Source organism: Linepithema humile, chromosome 3, assembly GCF_040581485.1.
Source record: "Linepithema humile isolate Giens D197 chromosome 3, Lhum_UNIL_v1.0, whole genome shotgun sequence".
Classification (NCBI taxonomy): Eukaryota; Metazoa; Arthropoda; class Insecta; order Hymenoptera; family Formicidae; genus Linepithema; species Linepithema humile.
The window spans coordinates 23,097,355-23,119,891 of NC_090130.1; the positions used below are offsets into that span (position 1 = coordinate 23,097,355).

General features: G+C 42.0%; 1 protein-coding gene across 5 annotated transcripts in view; it reads right to left on the bottom strand.

The window, feature by feature from the left end:
- Positions 1-22,537, bottom strand: part of LOC105668719 (synaptogenesis protein syg-1) — a 259,826-nt gene that overhangs the window by 215,681 nt on the left and 21,608 nt on the right. For 4 of the 5 annotated variants that reach the window (XR_010889351.1, XM_012361238.2, XM_067352038.1 and 1 more), the window contains exon 3: positions 6,407-6,445. The exons of the other annotated variant lie outside the window; for it this stretch is intronic. Coding sequence is in view for 3 of the 4 variants with exons in the window: in XM_012361238.2 (XP_012216661.1) it covers positions 6,407-6,445 (39 nt within the window). In the remaining variant the exon portion in view is untranslated. The remainder of the gene's footprint in view (positions 1-6,406; positions 6,446-22,537) is intronic. 5 annotated transcript variants of the gene reach the window in all.

The following is a 22,537-nucleotide window of genomic DNA, read 5'->3' on the forward strand; positions in this document are numbered from 1 at the left end:
AATCGATTCGGATGGCAGACACGCGTGTGAATTGAATTAGGATTCAATAGACCCTACGTACTGTACGTTACAAGGGATCTTAGCTCGTATTTTACAGTGACATCGCGTAGCAAAATGTGAAACGGTAAATATACTATCTCCCGGTGAAATTATGTCTCTCAATAAAAACGATCGGGCCGAATGCCTACTTTCAATGCCGAGCGTGAATGCCGAAATGCCACATAAATCCGAGAGGCGCCCTTCACGCCGATTCCTCCGTGCTAAACGCCCGGTGATCCAAACCGGCGTGCTTTATGGAGCGCAGGGATCGTACCACGCTCCCGACGGACGGCGGCAACGGACGAACGTGAGGCCCCGCATTTCCAGCGGATGTAGAACGATCGTGAATTGGTATCGCAAATGAAATCACGTACTCGCCCGTTGAACACGGAAACATCGTACTACGCGGAACGGCTCCGTATGTCTGTGAGCGGGAATACATATGCCTGCATATAAGCAATACGCGTGGAAAAGAGAGAAAAGCGTATGTCCACGCGAGGCGACAATTCCTAATCTGATAAAATTGATCCGGCAAATATTGCCTACTGAAATATTAAGATGACAGTAATTCCATGGATGATGGATAAGTCAAGATAGAAATCTTGTAATCTCTAGATACTTCCTGTTTTCGATTTAGCTGGAAATAATTATATAAAAACCGGATGTGTAAATATATATAAGTGCGAAAAACGCTTGTGGCAATGAAGGGCTTTAATGTTAATGACTGGTAATAAAATGAAAGAATCAAGATTACCGTAACCTGCTATAGCATACAGTGACCTAGTTATTTTTCGCGATAAAATATACACGACTACAACAGGGAAATTAAGCGCGTTGACATTCCAGTATTCAAGAAGTGATTTATGAACTTCTCGGACGCCTATCGCGGACGCTCCAAAAATCACCGGCTCGCCCCGTTTGGAGGGGATTCACTTGCAGTCCGCGCACGAATGCAGCGGAAAGAGCGAGACAACGAACGTGCGCGACAATGAAGTGACGTCCGTTCGTCGGTGCAGCGCCGGGTTCACCTGTGCTCGTACTAAAATCAATTGTAATCAACACCGATGTATAAATCAAATCGTCCGTAGGGTAGGCAGCGAGCGGAGAATAGAAACGGTAGGAACCGGGCAGCGGTGCGCTTCCCTTCGAATGATTTGTCGGTGGCACGCTTTACGAACCGCTCCGCAGTGTTCTCGTACCCAGCGTCGCTTCGCATCCCTCTCCCATAACCATCATCGTCGTATAACGCGGTCGACATGGAAAGAAAAGAGGGAATATACCACTAGGAAAAGTTTCGCCATATCGATGGAAGTTTCAAATCGCTTATAAGGAAATAATACCAATAACAGATGTGCCCCATCAACCGTATTTTCTTCTAAAAGTAGAAGATATTATACGGGATATAAAGTATTAGAAGTGCAATTATTTTCCGCGCAACCTAATTCTTTTCGTTACAATTTTTTTTTTTATAGATAATTGATAGCATTCGAACGACAATAACGCCTTTAAATTTGAATAAAGAGAACCAAGTTATTTGCAGTATCATCATTAGAAGAAAAAAAAATTCAAAAACATTGTACATAATTTAATAATTTACATGCGACGTAATACTGCAAAATTGAACGCGGTATCGCGTACCTAAGCTTTTTTTATCGTTATAAATTATTTTTATTTTCCTCCGATATATTTTTCTGGGTCACATTAATGCAGACTGGGCAATGAGCAAAGTTTCAAAACTATAATATCGTACTGTGTCTTATCGTGCTATCGATTCGTCGATTATCGGTAAACTATTGGGTTGGTTTTCGCGCAACACACTCACGTGTCCTAAATTTGTCTTTGTATGATTTTAAAGAGCGAACATCTCCGATACGTTCTGTCTGGTAGATAGATAAATCTATAAAATAACCGATTTTTTTTTTTCATTGAGAACAATTCTCCCCATTGAGTTTCATGCGTCTGAATGAGAACACATTTCATTTTAATTAATACACTGGTCGCATAATAAAACTTACACTTTTCAATTATAATTTTTATCGTATTTTGAGCGTATCCATTAAGTACTTGAAAATTGGCCTTGCAATAGAGCGTCACTCAATTAACCGGTGTACATTTTATATGCCCATGGCACATAGTCGAAATTTTACATAAATATAACATCTTTTGAAAATTTCATGCGGCTTCACATCATGACATTTATTGTGCCTCATATGTTACATGACGTTATGCATTTTATAACATTTAGTTGATTAAAAAAATTTATTCTCACAGGCATCGTTATAAAGTCACCGGAGAGCAGTATTGTGCTCCAGCAACTTGCTGCCTCGATTTAATATCACATTGCATATTGTGTGCTTGTGTGCGATCTATTTGTCCTTAAATTAAGCTCGCTTATCACTGTGGAGCGTATCATACACGAGATAATGCACTACTAAGGGATTATTCAACTCGGCACAGCGATGATCGGAGTTGACGGAGCCTGTGTGAGAATGAATTTCGCTCGGTGAAACAATGCAGACTGTGTGTTGTCTGCCGATGTTCCGCCTCGCCCTTAAACGTCAGGGCGGCTCGACATTCGCTCCCGTCGGGCGCACACGTGTCGCAATCGCGTGTGTGCGCGATGCGTGCCGCTGCACCTGTCCGAGGCTGAGCGCCTCGGTAACTCGGTAATGCAGTTTTCATCGAGAAAGTTACCGCGCGACGTACGGGAAGTAGCACGAAGGCCCGGAGTTTCGGGATGTCAGGTCCGTATGTACGACGAACTGTACGAACTGTTACGTACCTTCCGATATTTAGACGAAGCGGACCCTCGGGCGCAAGTGTCCGCATTTTCTTCGACATCCCTAGCCCACCGAGGATGAATAAATCTATATACCCTTATTTCCCGCTCTCTTTCTCTTTCTCTCGTTCACCTTCATTCGCGGCGCCTTGCGTCTCTCAGCGAGGGAAACGTTCCCTTCATCGATAAATCGTCGACAAATTACTTTACCGCGACCATTTCGGTCCTCGTGTTTCTCGGAGAGCCGTACTTTTTTTTTTCTCGATGAAACTACTTCAGATACGGACGGTCCAATTATCTTCGCCTCTGAACCGTCAATAACATCTACGTGCTATGTTTGATATTAATAAATTATCGGCGGGTTTCTTTACGAGGAAATGTAATTCACTCCCGAGATTTTTCGTGTTGATAATAACGTCGCAGTGTGCCGTGTAATTTACATATCTTTGAGCATGAAAAATATTTGGATATTATAATCGAATCGATAATACGTATGCGTCTGAAAAAATTCCATTTTAATATTTCGAACAACAAATAGACTCATTATATCTTGCAAAGCATCAGATTTGCACGGTGCTTTATAACGAAAGACTCGATAATGCAATGATTACGAATGTTATAAAAACCGTACATTCCTATATGCGTGTTTTAATGCTACGAAATCACAAATAAATCTACATCATAATCCGCTACAAAGGAGTCAAATTATAATTTACACTTCAATTAGGTCGAATGTGCGATTTAATTAGTGAATAAATTAATAGAAAAGCGAACATAGGTAGTTTGCCAAAATTAACCGAAAAGTACGAACACACAATTGCACAAATTATAATGTAATTACATCGCGCAGTACAATAAAATATAATTATCTACCGACTACTTCTAATTTCACGTATGATCGTAATATTCCGCATTAATTACTACCAATTTCCTGCCTACCTAATTCCAAAATACCCATACAACAATGCCGCACAGTTGCGGCGACAATTACACATATTCCGCACATTCAATTATAAAAGACCGTCGTCACCGCGATGGGCCTGGCGGAAAGTTTCGCGCTACATTTATTGCGCGGGATACCTAATCCGTGCATTCATATCTGTCTCATAGTTGGCGTATCGTCGGGATCCCGGGAAGCGTATTTTAAGTAGCAGAATAATCCGCCTCCTCGATGTCTGCCGTCCTACCTCCCCTCAACCCTTATCTCCGCCCTTCCATCTTTGCGGTCGTATGTCTTACCTCGTAAAACCGTGGCGGCTTATAAGCGTAAGCGAGGGGTAATCCAAGGCGACCACCCATAATTTAATGACGCTTAATATGCAGTCGCCAACTGGGCGGATTATTATTCTGACCTTTGCACTAGTGCAGTTATCTCAGACGCCCGAATCAGGTCGCGGTATTATTATGAGAATGAAATGGATCCATCCGTCCACAGTTATTGCACGAAATTTTAAATCACTGCGCAGGCTTTCCACGACGATAAAACATTTGTTCAAGTAACGTGGCTAATGAAAAATATACTCCGACGAGTCACAAAAATTCTATTATAATTTTTATTGAATTATATTTTACTGCACAGGAGAGAGTACGAAATAAAATTTATCGTACGAATTAAACTCCAAATTCAGATCAAAATTCATATTAAATTAGACTCAATTATTCGACGTGCTACATACGTCATCTTCCCTCATAACAAATTCCAATATTTTGTTAACTAGAATAACATTTCAATGTGTAATAACGAATAACGTATCTGTGGATTGACACAGGAAAAGCTTGTCGAAACGTGAAAATGGTATGTTCAGTCAATCTTCTGTCTTCTCGAAGCAGAGAGATCGCGCTGCCAATTTGAATCTTTTTTCAAACAGATAAAACATTTCGCGTGCTTTACGTGCTCGGAAATTCTATATTCAAGACTGCATTATGAAAACGCTTCTCGCAGAGGATACAGACTGCACGTCGGCGACCGTCGTCGTCGACGGCGCCATCGGCGGATGTCGTAGATCGCGTTCTCGACTTCCGAAACGACGTGGGACGAGACTCGATACTTGAGACGTCAGTCCGGCAAAAATCTCGTCGTTGTCGAGATCCGCTTCGCTCTACACAACTTTTTGTCGATCGTCTCGAAAGCAACTTTAAGATTGCGGTATCGATTCGGTGCGTCTAGACTGTTAATCCGTTTATCCGCTTCGTGTCTTGAACAGACATCATCTATTATATATGATTCGTCGCGCTCACTAAGACGGACACTGCGCAGACAAATTGCAGTCGATTTGAAGGAATGAAAACTACACAGTTGACACAGTACAACACATTAACGATCACTTGAAAAGTACCAAAACTTGAAATATGGAAATTATCTTTTAATGATATAAAGTAGTTTTTCTAAAGAGGCGTTTCATCGCGGCAATTCTGAGATAATATTGTTAATCATCTTACCGATGTACACAATAATCTTCGATAAATATGAGAGTGACACATTGTAAAAAAAAAAAATATTATCGAGCGCAAAACGCCACGCTTTATTTATTATTCATTAATGAAGCGTGACGTACAGAAACGAGACTTTTCTACTATTATAATCGCGTATCTTACCGCAGACAGCGTGGAGACGGCCGTCTTCTTCACTGAGCTTCACCTTAGTTCATTCGATACCTGATGAATAAAATATTAGTTCTCATGCATTATGATAAAAATGTTTAGCGGCGAGCTCGTTAGTCGCGTTTCTCGAGTATCTCAATCCAGATACCGGTGATAGTAATGGTTCGATCAATGGGATGGTTTCAAAGCAGCATACGGACAAGTGTATTCTCTCTGGTATGGTGTGCAGTCGTTCTCGAGAAACATTAAAACTAAATATCCAATCGGCTATCTAATGTTCATCATTACAGCTAAATATCGAGTATCAGTAAATGAACGATCAAACAGACGGGATTGCGGGTCATCCCTACGCAACGACACGAACACGTACATACACAAAAGGGGAGGAGAACGCGCGCATTGACAAGGCACGCACAGATAAGGACGTAATCATCACATATCTAAACATCGATCAACTAAAGCTAGATATACGAGTTTTCGACAAAAAAAGAGAACAAGTCAGTCGGTGTCAATCGAGTCGGAGTAGTGGTGAGTCACACACTGCTTGATATGAAAATCAATCGATATATAATCGGATATACACATATTCATATATATGCGTATACATACATCTTGATACGTGTGAGTCTAAGTACACATATGCAAGGATCGAGTCTGCATGTACGTATGTATAGATATATATGCTACGGTTAGTAACGATCAAAGGTGGTGATTGGTGTTAGCATGGTCGAGCGACGATCGAGGCATCAAGAGAATAAAGGGAAAGGTAGATAGTGAAAGACAGAGAGATATAGATAGAGATATATATATATATATAGAGAGAGAGAGATAGAAGTAGTAAGAATACAAGGGAAAGACAGACGAGTATTATGTATGTAAAAGCGAAGACTATACGCGTGAAGAAGAAAGAAAAAGGAGAGGATTAGGGCGTTTAGAGAAAAAAATCTACTGACTAATCCTAATTGCAAACCAAACAAATGAACCAACCTCCTCGGTAAGGCCTAGCCGAAAATGTTCGCGGGACCCCTGTAACAAAAATATATATAAATCATAAGAAATCATAGAAGAACAAAAAGAAACAACTACTGACTTTAATGAGTGAGACAGTCGTATGTTACAGTATCACATGAGAGCGAAAGATGAACAAAATTAATTGTAACTTAGTCGGGGGGGTGTCAAACGCATCGATCCTTGATAACGATGCAATCAAATCGCGTTAATTCGCGATCGCTTTACTTTACGTCAAACGTCAAGATATAATAAACTCCGCTGCGATAATAAATCAATGTCAATTTTCTTGTACCTTCTTCACTCTACATCATAAATTCTGAACCGTCTTTTATCCGTGAAAGAATGAAGAAGAAAAAAAAAAAAAAGAAAACAAAAATTCCATCGATGCACATCGATAAACCTTTAATATTCGCGACTGCGATTGCGCTGGTGGTTCTAAGTGTTCAATTCCAAGCGTGGTCACGCGTACGATAAGCCGCGTATTTGCTTATAATTACAAACGTTTGTCGAAAGCCGATCGAATCCGAAAACAAAAATATCCCCGTTTGACACCCCTGCAGACGCACAGTCTACTATACACTTTTTCCACGGCTGTTGCCGGAGAGGGGTGCGATCGGGGGCGCTGCATTGTGGTAGCCGTTGAGCGCGAAATAAAGTTTGCACCGCAAACCCGCTTTTCGCTCGCGATTAGCCACTATCGAAAGCGCGGTCGGCTGACGAATAGCCAGCCGCGTTCGGTTTAAATCGAACGCGCTCGTGCGATCCCGCGGTTGAGTCTTATTCAGCGCGACAAAATTGGCGCGAAATGAATGCGAATTGTTGCGCCGTGGTGGGGGGCCGACGTGTGTCATTGCACGCGCGTGTTCACACACTCACCGCGACCGATAAATATATATACAATGCATAAGTATTTCAATCCCGATGAGTCAGTTCAGTAAAATATACGTCCGACGAATGCTCGAATAAATTTCTGGCAAATTGATATGAAATACGGATGACACATCGTATTTAACTCCTCGCGTCGAAATTAAAATGTAATGAGAGATGGATAATCATTTTAGCATTAAATTTGATTGTCGACAGAAGTCAACTGTATTGAAGAATGGTGGGATACACGCTTCACGTGTTTGTGCCAAGCTATATGTATTTTTGCGAACGTTAAATCGATAATCTCTGTTTCGCATCGAAAGGTATCGCGCTATTCTAATTATTCTCTCGCGCGTTAAAAAAATATTGTAAACGCGACGCAGTATTCTCTCTGTATACGCCGGCGTTTACATACAGTTGTGGAGCCAACTCGAAACGACTGCGAAATATTGCATAATAAATCGTGTCCTTTATTTCCGAACGAACATCCGGAAGCTTTATTTTTCCTACCGATGCGCATAAAACGATCATCACCCGTTTTCCATCGAGAGATGAATGTGTCTACGTCACGTGTGAAAACATGGTGAATGAAAATCTTGCAGTAGTCTTCAGCCTCGACGATTTACGAGATTACGCACTATTATATACAAAAAAGAATAAGCCTTGCGATTTTTCTCTAATGTTCCAATCTATAATGTAAGCGCGCCGGTAATACGAGCTTCTAATTTACAGGCAGCCGCGATAAGAGACTCTGATAACGGAGGGAGTACCTTTTACCATTTCTGTATTATTCGCATTCATTACATTGCAGAACGCGTTCGCCGGAAGATTAAGTTTCTCCATCCGTTCGCCGCTGCGCTACGCTTTGTTCCACTCGGCATTACGGTAGTTCATACAGAGAAGCGTATTACTATCGCTATGATGGCGCCAAGTAGTAACTTATATGTGGGAGAAAAGTCGATGGATAATGCTCTATTGTAAGTGGTGTACCGAGATAACGGCAAAGGGGAGCTTTTTTGTCGAAAAATTGAACCCTGCGGACGTTACGAGGATGAACAATTCCCTCGCGATTATCTTGAAATTGTTTCTTAATAGCGACATGAGAGATTCGCAAAATAAAAATAAAATGCTACGGATGAGCGCTCTATCAGTCGGAAAGTTATTAAAAAGTACATTAAGCGAACGAATGTGCCTACAAAGAAAAAATTCCGATTGAGCTACTTGCGGCAAGAAAAATGACTACGGCTAAAACTCGGTGTTAAAATAATGCTGTCGTCGAAGTGACCTCGCTACAGCTAAGGCTATGCGGCATGATAAATAGGAAAAAAATTGCGAAGTATGATGATCTTTTACGGGAACATGTATATCTCGCGCAGAATAAATCAGACTCGAGATTTTAGACGCTGGCGATAAATACGCTGGCGCACAGCTGGTTACAATTGTGCGACGATCGATACTTCTTACGCTCCCGGTGCTACGACTTCGCTGAATATTATGAAAATAGCTGTGCGTGCGCGACACATTAAACTCGAGGTCTTACCTGCGTTTAAAGACACGGCACACGAGGCTCCAATGTTTCCCATTACATTGAGTTTTTCTAGTCGATGAATATTTCTTGAAATTAAAAGGGGGATTATATTGGTGGTGAACATCGAGAACAGGGGAATGAGAAAGTAAAAAAGATCCAACGGAAAAAAGAAAACAATCCATTTTCTAATTTGCGGACGGCACGTAAGTCGGCAAATAAAATTGTTAATTAAGAATCTTGCCGAAACACAACTAGCAGGTGGTACTTTGTGTGGACATCGAAAGTGGAAAAATCCGGCTAAGGGTTGTCGTTACCGCGCGCGCACGACAATATAATCTCGGGGAATCCAACGGGAGTAAAGTACGGTGACGATGGGGTCGATGGGCGGAAGTTGGTGTTAACGGAGGTGCAGCGAAGGTTGCGGAAGGTTCTAAATGTACGGCGTTCTCGTGCCCGCGGTATATGTTATACATATGTAGTTACGAAGTGTACGTGAAGAGACACAGCCGTGACCGGCCGAAAGTCTCATAACACTTGGAAACAGGTGGCGTACTCTCCTCTTATTGCCTCGACTAGTCGCGCCGGAGACAGAGAGAAAGAAGGAGAAACGGGAAGGACGAACGGGATAAGAAAGTAAGGGAAAGAGACGGAGAGAGAAAGAGAAAAGAAAGAGAGATAGTGGAAAAGTGGAGTCGATAAGACTGAGAAGTAGGGAAAAGGGCGAGAATATGAGAGATGGAAAAGGCGCGCGACGAGCTGTTGGCATAGTAGACGAACGAAGGAAAAACCGACGTTAACCGAGTGAAAACGACGCAACAAAGGGAAGATGGGATGTACACAATAGACGTTTGACTTTGATCACTCTAGGTCTCTTCCTCGCTTCCTTTGTCGCTCCTAAGCTTCAAGCTCGAACGTAAATCTCTCGCTGCGTGGGGAAAGAAAGTTCCTACTGGAAGCTTAATTAGAGAAACATGTCTAACAATCGGGATGTGATTACCTGTGTAACCTTGTAAATGATACAGAAATGTAAGATAAAAAATCTCGAAAACTTGCATTAATACATTCATACATGCCAAAGCTGTATATATAACTCTCTGTGTGCGAAACTGTATCGCGGAAACTTTCCGCGTTTGTCCATTATGTAAAAGAGTGTCGAGCAAATTCAAATGTCTGTATGTAACAACTATTCGTTCCCAGTACCAGTATCCAAAAATTAAAGGAATAAAAGTAAAATTGTATGATAATTAGAAAAGTTTCATTACACACGATCATCGCTCGCCACTTTTAATGAGGCTGCCTTTCGATAAGGTTTTGCCAAACAATTCAAGAATAACAAAGTGAAAACCGATAAGCCGAGATGTAAAGTATCGTATTATTGCAGCGTACATGCCGGAGGGGGGCGCTAATACATCTTCGATTACTTAAGTTCAGAATAACACCGATATACACGATCAGACATTGAATCAGCGACGTCTAAAAGGCCTTTTCGCACGAATCCGTTTCAGTTGCATCATTGACGCTTGAAACTCTCACGTCTGAAAGTTCTCATTTATATCTATGTACTTTCAAACCATTTTTCACAGATATACTGATCTAACATCACTGACAACTGGTTCGTGCGAAAAAAAACTCTACGACTGCGCATAACTGCGTGTTCCATTTCACGAGGGTGACCTCTTGCAAATGTTTGTCACTTTACACATTGCATTTTGCCTTCCACCTCACATTTTCGTTTGACGTAAAATATCATATAGAGGCCAAATGCAAAGCGCAATGCAGCGAGCTGCAAAATCATTCGCAAAATATGATATTGATCCGAATGTGAAAAAGACAGCGTTTGTGTGTTCAACAATGATTATCACGAATTACTGTAAGAGCCGCATCAAAAAAATATCAAAACGACATGTATAATAGGAAAAGGAAACGAAGATACCGACTTCGTTTCTCTCTATTTGTACGCATCGCCGAACAAAATTGATAAAATCATACCACACATCTCTTGCGGTCACGTTCCGTACAGGACAAGTACATTTAAGGAAAGCATGCTTCGGGTATGAGAGAAACGCGAGAGCAGGCAATCATTCCGGTATTCAAGATTCAAACAGAGACGGTACAGTTTAACAACAACAACATGCGGAATTACGACGGGGAACAATAACGATGACAACGGTAATGCATCAAAAGTAAGTCGCCTGCGCAGTCCTTTGTGAAAACTACTGATATACACATAACCATGCGGGCTGCACCATCTGGCACTGCATGCAAACGCATTTGCGAAAGTACATATGCTCTACCGGTTGGAGGGAAGCGCTGCAGCGAGTGCTATGAAACCCGTTGGACGGTGCTGTCCCGCCTCGAGTGTGTCACACCTGCTCTACTTGAACATCGTCGCGCGTCGAGGCAATTCTTTCGCTTTCGCCGAGTGCAAGTTCTCTCGCCTCGGTCACCGCTCGCCGCCCGATCACCGGCAAGCAATAAACCACCGACGACGCCCAGCGTGATTCGATTAAAACGAGTGCGATATAATTCGACCGCGTTATTTTCCAAAATATTCCCTGCTCCTCCGGGCAGGATCGATCGATCTGTCGATACCACAACGATGTTGTTGAGCTCTTGCTTGGCAAGTTCGATAATTTCCAACCTTTTGCCCCGGCTCGCACTTGGGTGCAACTTTGATTAATGATACTGCCAGGGCAAACTCACTTCGCGTCACTTTTCTCATGCGTTACTTCCTATCCGCCATGTATACGTCGTTATTAGGAAGCCGCATTATCGAGGCGCGAAAAGATCTCGCCTATATATCACGGCGTAAAGACGAAGACCGCGTTTAATGAAAATACAAATTTTGCTCTATCAATCCTATTATATGATAATAATATACTCATTTTATTTCATATCGCTTGATAATATATTTGTTTTTCATGCATTCGATTTGTGAAACAAAAGATCAGATTTATTAAGGAGAAAATATGCGGGCGTAGCAAAACGTAGCGATTGAACCCGATTGCGCATTAAATTTCTTTCCGCAAAATAATTATGTAAACCAATTTCACGCAAGACCACGCAATCAATCAGCGGACGGTTCCGCAAACACGACTTAATTAATTACCTTTCACTTTACCGTTGTATCAATAGCTCCCGCAGATTTGTTCCGCAACAGAAATCAATGATTATGCGCGATATATTAAGAGAAATTTCATTAGTTTGCTCGCCAAATTACGGCTGCCAATAAAGGCAAAATTTTCATCCGGCACGTCGTAATTATGCTATTAATTAGTTAATCTTGAGCCCACATGTGTATGCGTGAAAAAATTCGCCGGTCATCAATGTATACGAGTTTACGCGTCGTTGATATAAAAATGCACACTCCACTTGTGCATATTTCACGCGAGATGCCCCGATAAGTTATGTGAAAAACGGCGGGCGGTCAAGCAAAAAGAGAAATAAGAATCTGGTTCGCGTTAGCCGCGCCGGACGCGCCCTTGACAATAGTCACGCAATGTCTTCGCGATTTGCTCGTCAATTACGCGAAACGGGTTTTGGAACGCTACTGCTTCTTTCGATTATCCAAAAGCCTTTCGTGATCGCGGCAATAGTTTTCCAACCAACTAGAACAACAATCAATGGAAGATGAACAGTTAATTTCACGATTGACTAAGTACTTTTCTGACTGCGTTTTTTCCGAATGCTCAAACATTCAGGCTCTTGAGTCTCGAGTGTCTGTGAGTGTATATGTGAGTGTGTACGCACGCAACCGACATTGAACATAATTCTCCAGGCAAGCAAACTTCGCGATCGCTACGATGAACCACGGACGGCCGCCTTTCATTTTCAGGAAGGTTAAATCGCCGAGGTTTACCTCCGCTCTTTTTATAGTTTTCCCCCCTCGTTTCACCGCTGTTCCGCGCCATTTGAACCTGGCATTTCTAATCCCAACTCGTAATCTGCGACTATCATTTTATTTCGATTCGGTTTACTCCACCCGTACGTTGTACCGAGTGGGAAAGTTTTTCGATTTAAGTAGAGTACAGCGATATATGTCAGACGCGTGTAGATGGAACGCGAGTAAAGAACCGTAAATGGAAACGGCACACGAACAGTTCTGTCATAAAGGATTTTTAACACTCCGATGAAAGGACAAGGCGTCCTCCAAGCCACCGGATATTCTTTCAACCGCGAATATTAAAAGTAATGTAAAACAAATAGCGATCGTTTCAACGACAAGGGGACGTAATTGTTTTACGTATCTATAATAAGGCACGAAATGTTTGTTTTATTAATAATTAATTCGTTATATTCGCCCAGTTCACTATCATGCGCTTCGAGTTTACTTTACATGCACATATTGTAGTTCGATACAATGCGCGTGTGAAATATAGCCTCGCGCATAACGATTGGTGAATAATAATCTGAAATTCGTCAACCACATCAGCATAAATACATCTATGATTGAAACTCTTTATTCAGCGGATTCAAATGACTTCGAATATCATTTAACGTTTATAACGAGCCTCATTTCATTTGTAATATGATATCGCGAAACTAAAAACGAGCGTTTCACTCTCACGTCACGGTTGTCCGGAATCACTGTTTTCCCGTAACGAGCGCGGTGCTGCAAATTACCATTGTCGAAATTACATATTACGCTGATTGTAAATTGACAAATTTCATAAATATCGATTATTGCATAACTGTAGACCGCCTCTCGATGTCTAATCGATCACAGCCCACTTGTAGAGAGGCGGCCGGACGAATCTTTCAGACTTCATTTTGAAGGCTATACTTTAAGAACTTCAAGAACTTCAAGGGTAATTTATTTTTATATTCTCCAACAAACTGGCAAAGACTACGTTGCGATATTTCGATCGGATATTTAACGCTAAATCTACTATTATCAGATTCATGTGTAAAAGACAGAAATAAAGTTTAGAAATTAATTTCTATTATTCGAAGCAAAATATGTATATGATATGAATACGATCCCAGCGAGATAACATCTGAATGGCATAAAGAACATTGTTCTGCTCATTTTTTTCTTTTTTTTTCATTATTTCAGTGCGAATAGACGATTAATTAGAATTTTAACAAAAGCTTGTTTGTTTCGTGTACAAAACTGACCATTGTTTCAACTGCGTCTGCATAGTTTCGTCGGTATTCTTAAATTAATAAACACGTGGGTTTTCAAAAACGCACGCAGTAGCAATCGTGGCTTAATTGAAATGGTGCAATTTTTTCGGTTTTTACGGATCCCGATAGACTCATAAACGGCAATGCCTGAAACAGCCACAGCTGACATAGGACATAAATCTGCGATTAATAGTAAACTTATCGTAAATCTTTCATAGTTTGATTTACGCGATTTTTATGGCTATCTAACTTTCTGCTAGGAATCATTTTCTTACGGTGTGTTTCACATCCCCTTTTATCGCCAAAATACTCTTCGTCGAAGAATATTACATTTCACGCCGTGATCCATGGACATATGTAATATCATTTGCCGATATCTCTATCAGACGGAAATTCGCCGAGGAACAAAAATAATCTTTTCCGAATAAAACTTATACGGAAGCGACAAACGCGACAAATATTCCGATAACCTGCGGACTATTTTGGTAACGCACGTAACAAATACAGGGACAATGAAAAATAATATTTACTATGAAAACAGTATGTTATTCTTGTCCCGAAAAGTTCACCCGCGTGTGCTGCCTTTCGAAAACGGAATCGTGCGATTCTATCGCATGCCGTAAAGAGCGATGAGCGTGTGTGCAAATGTCGCGCTGTTGGCTGAGCAAATGTCATTAGATACGACGATCGTCGCTGTCATTTAATTGCGACAAATACGATTTTCCGTAAGAAATCAGTAGTTTATCGCTCTGAACAATTGGCCAGAGATAAAAGCGGACGTATACGCGAGAAGAAGAGGAGACCCCCCTCTGCGCGACACTGTAAAGACCGAACGCACAACCTCGCAACTGAAATAAGCTGTCGTAAAGTTTACGATCGTTCTGCGCTATCGCACACGAACGCTTTGTTCCCTCACTTTATTGTCGATGATTTAACGATAATTTTATCCCAGAAAAGCGCGCGTTTCTCTCATTCTTACCTCGTGAAGGCGGCTCGTTTGTTAAATCCACTCTTTACTGGGCCATTCCGAATCAGTAAGAATCGCCGTGAGCTTTTTAAAACGATGGGCGTAGATATATCTAAGATCGATTGTTCAATGGTGATTATTCCATTTCATTAGTCTGCAATTTAATTTGACGGCAATTTCGTCGCTGCGAATCATTTAAATAAATGTAAGTTTATTTGAATATTCGGCCAAAACTTCTTTATTTACGATTATTTGTCAATATTACGCGTCTGATTAATTGTTTATTTCAGCTCATTTTAAACTGTATTTAATTTTAGCTAACATATTTTAAAATAAGCGTGTACATTACTATTAACTTATTAAATATTTTAGATATGTGATTAATATTTTATAATATATATATGGAATATATCACGAGAGCTATCTACAATTTTTGTACAAACAGGACTACCCAACTAATGTCCAAATATCCAGAATTAGTGCGACATAAATTTTACAAACGGCCACCATCGGTTTTACATGTCGGTGCTATCGAAATCCAGTTATCCGTGAACAGCCAATTAATTACGTAGAATATTGTGTTATACATTCAGCCCATTTTATCGGACTGCGTAATAACCCATATAGTATAATACGTGAAATGAACAAAGTCAGGTAATAACTGAAGATTGAAGAGCCAGATAAATCAGAGAAAAATTCAAAATTCATTTTCTATGTTTAAAAAAAAAAAAAAAATTGTCCCCGAGATATCTCGAAAAAATTATAAACTTTAATGCTACTCTTTTCTTTCACGTTTCTTTTCACATTCCCGTGTTTCTCATCAACACTCAAAATTTAAAGGACACAAAATTAAAACACACTTGTACAAATAGCTAAGTGCGAGAAAGATGCTACTTCACGTGCAACCATTTCCGATATTCGTTACACACACACGACATATTTTCGTTCGTTTTTTTAATTGCAAGACAAAATATCACGTTGTTAAGTTACACACTCTTGTCCTCGACCTAATTTCATTTAACATTGTAGGCCTCAATGAGGCGACATCGACGACGTTCGAGCTCCCGGCCACAGTCGCTCTTCGTATAATTAAGGCCGTTGACCGTAAGGTCGCCGAGCGAAAAGCCCCGTTCCCCATCCCCCTTCCCCCTTCAGCTACACCGTGCCGCAGATGGGGCACGATTAATCTTAATTTTCGTGGAGCTATAATCTTTAATTAAATCGCCATTGATCCGCGAGTGCCGGGACTCGCCAATCAGGAACTTTGCTGCGAGCAGCGGGGGCAGCAGGGCGCAGGACCAAGGTTTCGGGAAGAAAAAAAGTTGTGCGAGAGAGCGCGGCGGTGCCTTCGCGCGCGCAACCCGGGGAATCAATTTTCTGGACAGTGAGGGTGGCGCGGACGGAATCTAATTATCAATTTACGGATATAAATAACGGGTGGGCGCGGCGTGTTGAAAGGTCGAGCGAAACTCTCGTCGACCGACGAAGTATGGCGGAGGCGGTATTCGGGGGTTTCAGGCACCTGCAAGCTGTTTTCACCTTAATCGTTCGAGAGAAGATCAATCTGCGAAGGATCGGCGTTTACAGGTGTATACGGCGTGCGGTTTCTTCACGACCATCTAAATGGAGGGAACGAAGCCTTCTAATCAGCCCACCCGAGCGTTGTCGATAAATAATTGCGCGCGCTAACAGCATACCTATTATTGGACGGATTGGATGAAGATTGAAATTAAGTGCGAGAAGCTGCGCATTAACCGTTTTAACGATATACCGAAACCGCTCGGCTATCGTCAGATTGAGCATCCAATTTTCGATCCCTTCCGATGCAAAAATACAATTTGAAAGAATTTAAATAACAAGCACGCTTCTTCATACTCTTTTTTTTTTTTTTTTAATTAAATAACAAGCACGCAACCGTAAATATTCACGGGAGCATCGGTACAAATCATTATAACGTGTAATTCCTCGCGGGCATGGCACGCCTAATCGTGGTAGATCAAGTGGAGAACTAGATAAGAGGTTGACAGAGGAATAAGAACGGAAAAGAGGAAAATGGAAGGAAAACTCTGAAAGCGAGAGAGACAGAAGGGTCACCGGTGTGTAAAACGAGAAGGGCATATCTCGAGCAAGTAACGGTGCAGGAAGTGGCGAAGAGGCCGTGAAATCTAGAGGGACGCCTTTTCGATCGGTCGCTGAGTGGTCCTTGAAAGGAAGTGTATCCGAGAGCGTGCTCATGGTTTTCTTCCCTTTTTCTTTCTTTCTTTTTTTTATACAGAAAACAACGTTTCGAAAAACGTTGGTGATTCGATTCGCCATAGGCCACTCACCTCGTTCTAATGTCAGCAAAAATTAATTTACTTTTTTCAAGCTTCTCGTCGAAATTTTCCTATTGCGCCGTGATTGATTCATTTTCGCCTGAAGAATACGAAATGATCACTGCAGTGTCAATTGTCGCAGCAATACTTATAATCGTTCAGATAAATTTCGTAGTATGATTAGCTTCATCTGTTTGCGTGCGCTGAAAAATTTATACTATTTCCTTGTATTATCTCATTATCAAAGGTAAGAAGAGATCGCAGTGCGACGTAAGCGATGGATTGACCCTCGTATGCGACGAACGTGATATCTTTGCGGTGAAACAATATTCCGATTCAAAGGCTAGATCGTGTTGCCGCGCCGATATACGCCTTGCGTTCAAGACAAGAAACGCGAAACACAGGCGAAATGTAAACGTGAGCGCGCGACGCGAAACCAACACCTAATCCAACATTTCAAAAGCCACGACCATCTTTACCACCAGATACCACCGGAAGGGATCGTAATTAAGGCCGGTTCGAACGTGCCGCTCGCAGCACCATGGAAATCTCGTTCTCTTTCCCAACCTAGCTAACTCGATTAAGCAGTTACTCTCACGACGAAGGATAAATCTTGAAAATTCATCGCGCGCCCGAGTCCAGTCACGTCGCCGCCGGTTCTGTATCGTCGATTTATGCATTCGAGAGATTGTATATTTAATTTAAACCGCGCCGCGCGCGCGCACGCTATTTCTGAGCGAACTTCTGCCGGGCCCGCGCGCGGGATTGATAATGCGAAAATTCTCGTGGCCTTTTTGTAAATTCACCGCAAACGTGATTACACCCCCGTGCTCCTCGCGTTTTTTTTCACGTTGCGTTATTTCATGCGTGATTATTACAAACCCGCGGTCTCTTATGATCGCTCACAAGTGAAGAAATTGGGTAAATGCGTGGAAAATTATATCGCTACCGTTTCGCGATACGTACGTCTGAACTTAGTTTGACTTAATGACTCGTTTGCAGAAGCAATTTTACATAAATTGCTGCCGCTTTGTTCCGTTGCTCGAATCAGATCTATTCGTTTAAAACAAATTATGTTCAGGTCAATAACACGCTACAATTCTGTTGACTTTATCTCAACTTCACCGCCACATTATATAAAAGCTAATTGAACCTGCTGTTGTTTTTCCACCACCACACAGTACAGTATTTATACTCCCCTATGCGCGATTCGGATGCCAATTTAAATAAAGGCTGGGAACAGCGGGTATGTAAATTTAATAAAAGTTCCCTCCGCAGGTGGCAGAAGTTAGAGGTGCGATATTATCGACAAATCCGAGTCCCTGAAGCGACTGCATAATGGATACTTGTCCCGAAAGCTTTATCGTTTCAGAAAGCCCTCCGTATGCTTCTCAACGCCAGCTTTCGTCACGATATATTCGTGAGTCGCGGTGGAAAAAAATTAAGTGCTAAACGTCGTCGCCAAAGAGAGGGGGGGGGGGATGTATGTGATATAAAAATACTTAAAAACGCATTAAGGCCGCACAAAATGATCACCGCGACCTGTGAGTCTTATCCCAGTATCATATCTAAACTAATCGCGTCATCAGCTGCGTTGTTAAGGATTAATGAGTCTCCGGGCAAATATAAATAGCATTTAATGAAGAGAAGGGCTACAGAAACACCATTAAAGAGATCATTTCATCCTTAATGTGAAAAGTTTTAAACTCATAACGCAGCAAAACGGAGAGAGAAGCGATGAAAAATATACTAAATAAGAAAACAATTCCAAGGGTGAATTATATTGTATATCCTTTTGATATAGTACTTTGTATACAGCAAGAAAGATGTTTTGCCTTGAATTATCGCATCTTTTTTACAAAGTTATTATTTATTGATACATTATATCACTCGTTTAATTAAGGGAAACTCTGTAGTTGTACAAAATGCTTCTTGAACCGGGGGTACGACGAATCGCTATAAATTTTCGGCAAATCCATGCTTACGTAATGACAACCGAGAACACTTGCACGCCGGGTCAGATTCTTTGTAGAAATATTGTTGGCGAAACGCGGCGATTACACCGGGAGGACCATTATTTCGATTCGGTCCAACGAGCGCGCTCCGAAAAAGGGAGAGAAACATAGATATAAGAGAGCGTCGAACAATGGGCGATTAAATATTGAGTAAACGGGGTGTTCGATGGCGCCCAGCGGCGGCCCTGTTATTTATTCAGGCGCCACGGCGTATAATTCGTATCGCGCGTGAGCAACGAGAAAGGCAGAGATGGCCGGTCCGGATCCGTACGCCCGTCCCGTATAATATAGAAATGGCTTAATTACACGACCGTGCGAGTGTCCTGCGGGCATATCGGAAACAGTTATAATTTGTCGATGGACGTAGAAACCTCGATCGCGACCCGACAGATCATGGTACGCACCCAGCGGACAAGCCCACGGCTGCGAATACGTATAAATAGGTTGCATTGCCCGTATATATACAAGCAGGTATATAGGTCCTTTTCCCCGGATATATTTGCCGTCGATGCCACGCCAGACATATATCGTACATCGCAAGCGCGCGCGTGTGTGCAAACGGCACAGCTTTACGCGCGCCAAGTCGGTGATGAGAAATTAATAAATCAAAACCGAACGCTGGACCGAGCACGCCGGCCGCGGACTGCATCAGACGAAATTCCGAGCGTAAAAGCGCCATCCAATCACGGCCGGTTTAATAACGTCTGGCTTTAGTATCGACTCTCTCGTGATTGCGCGGTGTAACTCCTCTTTCTTACGGGCTTTTTATCGCGAGGGCGAAAACCGCCCGGTAAGCCTTATCCACGACGTTTGCGCGAAACGATCCGTACTTGCGGCCGAGGAATGATTCTCGGCGTCCCTCCGATCGATCGTAGGCTCGGTATTTTTACGTAAACACCGGCGTGTACGAGAAGGCCGAATTGCGGCAGGGAGGGGGAGAGGAATGTGGGTGCCGGTGGAGGCGGAAGGTGTCGGTACTTACGGTGTATACGAGAACTGGAACGAAAGCACCCTTCTCTTTTTCGCCTTCCTGCCGAAGGCTCCGACCCACCTGACCCGTGACACGCGAACCTCTCGAATCCTGGCTCGATCGATACTTAGTGCGCCAGGTTAGAACGGAGGAGAACTCGGTCGACCGACCTGCCGGATATCTCGTCACAAGAAAAAAAAATTTCAGCGCGGCCGAAGCGCGCTGCGCTCGCGCAGAGTTTCGTTCGAGAGTAGAATGGAATTACAATAGCGAGAGCTCATGGACTTTGTGCGGGCAATTTTCGAAAATTTCTCCCCTTTGAACGTAAGCATGGAACGCGGCAATTGATTTTTTTTTGTGTAAAGTGAACAAGCACATTGCACATCTGCTCTTTACAATAGCGCGATTTTTGCGCGCATATTGTGAAGAATAATCATAGATTATATATCCTCGTTGACCCGTTCAAGTGCGAAAGTGGACATTTGATATCGCTTCTTTTAACATTAATCCAGATTTTCGTGCAACCGCTTTGTTTGCGAAGTACTTTGGAGAGCTCATGTAAACGGTTTTGATGCCCTCACTGTAAACGGATTAAAAAGTGACTATCAATAATGACCATTGATTTATCGTCTACTCCAATATCTACTCAATGCACACTTATATGTATTTCATGTTAAAAAATGCAATATTTTCAAATCAGATGCATTTAACTTTTTCAATATATTTTTATATATACAAATAAAAGTCGGAATTTCTCACAATTTATTTTGAATAATTGTAGATGATTTAAATGGATTAACTTCACGATCAACATTATCATAAATGAAATTGCTAAAAAAATAGCTGTGCGTCAGAAAGTCGTTTTACAACAGTGTTCCGCACAGATCTAAATCTTTCCTATAGAATTATTGACAAAAAAAACAGATACGTCATTCACGGAAATGAATGGCGCGCCGCTAATTAACCACGCCAGTCACATATGTATAATGAATAAACGTAACGTTTTTGTCGCCAAAATCTTAATTCATTTCGCGAACGGCCAGAACTTGTGAGAATGGAAATAAATGTCCAGCTCGAAAACAAACGGTCAGTTGAAACGACAGTTAATCGTTGCGGACATACAGGATTTTGTTGCCGAGAGGCAACACGCGCAACATTCGCATTCGCATTCGCGGAATATTTGCTTGGGCTTCCGTCTGCAATTAAACAGTTACCGTAGAAAGCGCATACTCGATGCAATCTCCGAGTGAAATTTCGAAATAACTGTGTAATGCAATATTGAGATTCGCGCTGCTATAAATGCCTAAATGATACAACATTAGCTTTCCCGCCGACGAGACGAGACGAGACGAGCGCGGCTGCCTTTCGCTCACAAGTCGTGTGAATAATGCACGTGCCTATTGACATACGAACTTTCCCGAGACGCTTCGAGACACTAAACTCCGCCGGATAAATAAGAAATGCCCGCGACGAAACGTATGCTCGTCGAGCGATAACGCCAATTACGCCGCAGCCCATGATCAAAGGAAGAATCCATCTCTCGGCCTCCCCGTCGCGCAGCGTACGTCACGCGCAATTTATTTTCATCCCCTGCTCGAGATACTCGGCAAATATTTACGCAAGCGAAGAACTGCGCGCGCGCGTCATTTTGATATATAAATTTATAAAACGCCGTTGCCGACGGCAAAACTTTAGCCGAAATGTCAGCCCTCCCGTATACAGCAGCCCCGCCGTGGTTGAATCACGGCGGGAGTATATCTTTTTATACTTTCATTCGGAGGTAAACTGTTTATCGTGTATGTATACTTAATACCTAATCTCTCTCGCAATGTAAACAACGTTTGTGTCTATTAAGTGAGATGCTTCCACGAGTTCGTTAACGAAGCGAAAAATTCCGCGGAATTATGACGATTCGAAACGGACGAACACGCTGCAACAGCGGCTGGCAACGATCTGCCGCGTTTGCGATTTCCCGTGATATTTCCCAAGCCGAAGCACGAAAATCCAGAAGCTTTTGTCGCGTCACGTACACGCGGGTCGCCTTCTCGTTGAAAAAAGCTCGTCTTTGACGACAAACATCGTGTCGAAAGCTTTCACTCGCGGTCGATGTTTGTATATCCGCAACATATACTATATATGTATATACACACATATACATATATACATATACATACATGTACATATATACATATACATACATGTACATATATATACATATACATACATGTACATACATGTACATACATATACATATATGTACGTATATATAATACATGGAATAAGATACGGCTGATATATACGCACACATACATTCGTTT